We start from the raw sequence: 3,189 nt of genomic DNA, 5'->3' as shown, positions 1-3,189 counted from the left end.
GGGTGACCCATCTGCAGAAACTACACGGCATGTATGAGTATTGGAATTATCTTCGGAAATCGTTGCATCAAAGACACTATGGATGAATTTCCTCTGGGCCCATCCAATTTGGCAATATTTTGGATCTGGTGTTCTCAGGCATCTTAAAGCTCTAAAATATATTTCTAAGTAATTAGCCAATATTATCCAAGCTTAACCAAATATATCAAGACCTGCAGGCTTTTTGACAGACTACGCATGTTCATTCAGAGTATCCCAAATTAAACTGGACCAGTGACCACTATTTAGCACCATCAAATTGTCTAGATTTATTTAATGCCATTTACAAAAGCAAGCATTCACTTGCTGCCTACTTACATACTTCTATAGAACTGCACTTGAACCAACAAAAGCATCAATGTGGACCCACAGAAGCGAACATATGATGCATTGGAAAATGTGCCAGCCTGATTTACAGTAAGTTAAGCAGTTCTTTTGTATAATCCCTTGCTGACATTCAATAGAAGCTAGTTGTCTTCTTGATTGTGGTGAAACATCATTCCCAACAGAAAACATACTGCCATATGTTAAATAGTCAAATACATGCATTTTAATTATGTAATTTCTTACATTTTTACAAAACATGTTTTTGTTATTTAGACTTTGAAAATATAAATTTCCATGATACCAACACAGAACATTTTTGGTAACCACAATAAAATATGGAGTCACATCAGTAATTACAGTGTTTCTATGAACAATACATTTGTTACATAGCAAACAAGATTAAGAAGGCAACCATCAAACAGAATAGACCCATGGCTTCAGACAGGGCGAATCCCAGGATAGCATAGGAGAACAGCTGCTGCTTCAGAGATGGGTTCCTGCAAAACACAACACATTTCTATGTAAAAGTCAGCTTTTAAAATCATTGTTTTTTTTCTACCTTCTGAAAGCTGACATTGACAAGCACATATCTAGGCATCCATTTGTAGATGTGGACTTACCTGGCATATCCAATAATGAGACTGCCAAACACTGTCCCAATTCCAGCACCGGATCCAGCCACTCCGACCGTGGCTGCTCCAGCACCAATGAACTTAGCGGCTGTGTCGATGTCCCTGCTCACAGCACTGGTCTGGAAGCCTCTCAGTGCTACTTGGGTGAAGGGGCTCTGTGGCATGAGGGCTACATTGTTCTGAAAAACAAAGCAAGCCTCTTTTTTAATGATGGATAAAAGCACTTCCTACATCAATGACCATTAGGGGGCTTGAAAAAGTCCTACATCCATGACCATTAGGGGGCTTGAAAACATCCTACATCCATGACCATTAGGGGGCTTGAAAACATTGCATTATATTCAACAGTGAAGAGCATAAAACCCACTGCAAGAAGAGTCTTTCCTCACCTCTGTGTTGACCTCGGGCCTGGACATCATACAGGCAGACAAGGGTCTGTAAAGAGTCCGGGAGCCAGCACGGACCTGCACCAGGGGACAAGGACAAAACTGAGTGAAATAAAAATGCACAAATATTTTGCCTAAGGGCACACACGGAAGATCTTGAAGGTAATACATAAAATGACAGATGAAGTGCACAGGGCAGTTCAAAGTTCAAGACAAGTAAACTCCTAAGTGTTATGGTTCCCACCGTGAAAGGCGGAACAAGTGCACCTTGGCCTGTGGCAGGCACCTTGACAGTAGCTAGCCACTGTCAATGTGGAATATCAGAGCTGTACCAAGACATGCAATACCAACAACACATTACAATTCGTTAATTCCAACATCATAGCTGCTTTCCCAGCTTAGTCATCAAAAAGTAGATACGATTCGCTCCTCAACGCCACCTGGTAACAGTAACGTTACAAGGCTTGTGCACTTTGCACAAGCTAATGTCAAACGTTACCAGTAAAGCAACCTGGTAAACATGTTTTACCTGAACATGGAAATGTTTCTAGTCAAGTAAAACATGACCTTGGACAGAGAGTCCCAAACACACAAAAACAAAGAAAGAAAAGCAGGCCAGAGGGTTAACTAGCGTAGGTAGCTATGTCACAAGCTAGGTAACGTTACAGATAGACTTGGATGTTGAAGCAAGCCAAGTGTCACGTTGACCTTTTATTCATAGCTAACTAACGTTAGTCTATAGCTAAAAAGCCGGATAGCTAGTTCCGGCTTGGAGTATCGAATGTGCAAACAGCGAGGAAACTAAAAATAGTGTCACTTACATAATCATAAACGTTAACTAAGTTAACGTTAGCCAATACCCTTGTCAGACAGTTCAACACAGGCCCATACGAACACAGCCGGAGAATGTGAATTAAACATGGATTCAACAGATTGACGAAAATAAACTCACCAGAGCCGGAGTGGAGACGAACTTAGCGCAGGCGTACATGTTCAATTTTAGTCTTGTTTTAATAACCTGGTCGGTCAAATTTGATTGAAGCCCGGGTCTTTCTGCGAAGACGTTACAGATAAGGTCAATCGATTTGTAAATGCACAACGATACAAAAAATAATAATGACAGACCAATGTACACAATGATCCGTACAATATGTAACCCTCGCTTGTATTGTTCTACGTGTTGTTTTAACGAAGGATTAAAAAGGATTTGTAACGGACAATTCTTAGATAGCACTCCTTTCGACACTTACCGACTGCAGAAGGTCGAACCACAGTAGACACAGATGGAACAACGAGGAGATATTTCACCGAATATATAAATGTGAAGCATCCGGTTGGCGTTTCCACTCAACACCAAATGTGGTGATGAGGGGAAGTCCAGTGACTGGCAGTGGGAGAAGATGGCCGATATTCTGCTAATTTTCTCATCGATAAAACATTTGCTCGCCATACAATTTTCTGTTTCCAAAAATAGATTGGGCTGCGTTTTGAAAACTTGAGACTTACCCTTTGCTCAAAAAGTGCGTTGTTTAGGAGTGCAAGGCCCACTTGAGTTATTGCACAAGCAGAGACTTGGCGTTCCCTACCGGAAATATGCAAATAAATGCTGGAACGCACCAATAGGAACTCACTTTCACGTGCATGGCTCTGCACACTATGTTTCATTTGCGCCCATTGGAAACGACTGGTTATAGTCTATCTTGGGTTAGTTATAAAATCTTCGGCATAGTAGTGCGGCCGCGCAAATCGTTGTTTATAGATTCCCGGATGAAGATTTTGCGACAATGAAAGTGGCATTGCATTAG

At 41.3% G+C, this 3,189-nt stretch overlaps 1 protein-coding gene across 3 annotated transcripts; it reads right to left on the bottom strand.

The window, feature by feature from the left end:
* Positions 1-566: 566 nt before the first annotated feature.
* LOC118375227 (ATP synthase F(0) complex subunit C2, mitochondrial-like) lies at positions 567-2,796 on the bottom strand. 3 transcript variants are annotated; one of them, XM_035761747.2, is made up of 5 exons: positions 2,635-2,796; positions 2,337-2,437; positions 1,388-1,462; positions 987-1,177; positions 567-863 (listed from the first exon to the last, which is right to left on the bottom strand). In XM_035761747.2, exons 2-5 carry the CDS (start codon positions 2,373-2,375, stop codon positions 749-751), a joined length of 420 nt encoding a protein of 139 aa, XP_035617640.1. In that variant the 5' UTR covers positions 2,376-2,437; positions 2,635-2,796; the 3' UTR covers positions 567-748. The 3 variants fall into 3 exon arrangements, with proteins under 3 accessions (XP_035617640.1, XP_035617641.1, XP_052378995.1); XM_035761748.2 differs by lacking the exon at positions 2,635-2,796 and adding an exon at positions 2,532-2,606; XM_052523035.1 differs by lacking the exon at positions 2,635-2,796 and having other exon boundaries at positions 2,337-2,628.
* Positions 2,797-3,189: the final 393 nt, after the last annotated feature.

This window comes from Oncorhynchus keta, chromosome 7 (assembly GCF_023373465.1).
Source record: "Oncorhynchus keta strain PuntledgeMale-10-30-2019 chromosome 7, Oket_V2, whole genome shotgun sequence".
Lineage (NCBI taxonomy): Eukaryota > Metazoa > Chordata > Actinopteri > Salmoniformes > Salmonidae > Oncorhynchus > Oncorhynchus keta.
The sequence above is the reverse complement of the archived record's forward strand: the minus strand, read 5'-3'. Positions and strand labels throughout refer to the sequence as shown.

Coding starts and splice junctions, on each gene's coding strand:
- LOC118375227 (XM_035761747.2), bottom strand. CDS start 2,375: ATGTACGCCTGCGCTAAGTTCGTCTCCACTCCGGCTCTG. Junction 1,463..2,336: donor TCGTCTCCACTCCGGCTCTG/GTGAGTTTATTT, acceptor CCCCTGGTGCAG/GTCCGTGCTGGCTCCCGGAC. Junction 864..986: donor CTCATTATTGGATATGCCAG/GTAAGTCCACAT, acceptor TGTGTTTTGCAG/GAACCCATCTCTGAAGCAGC.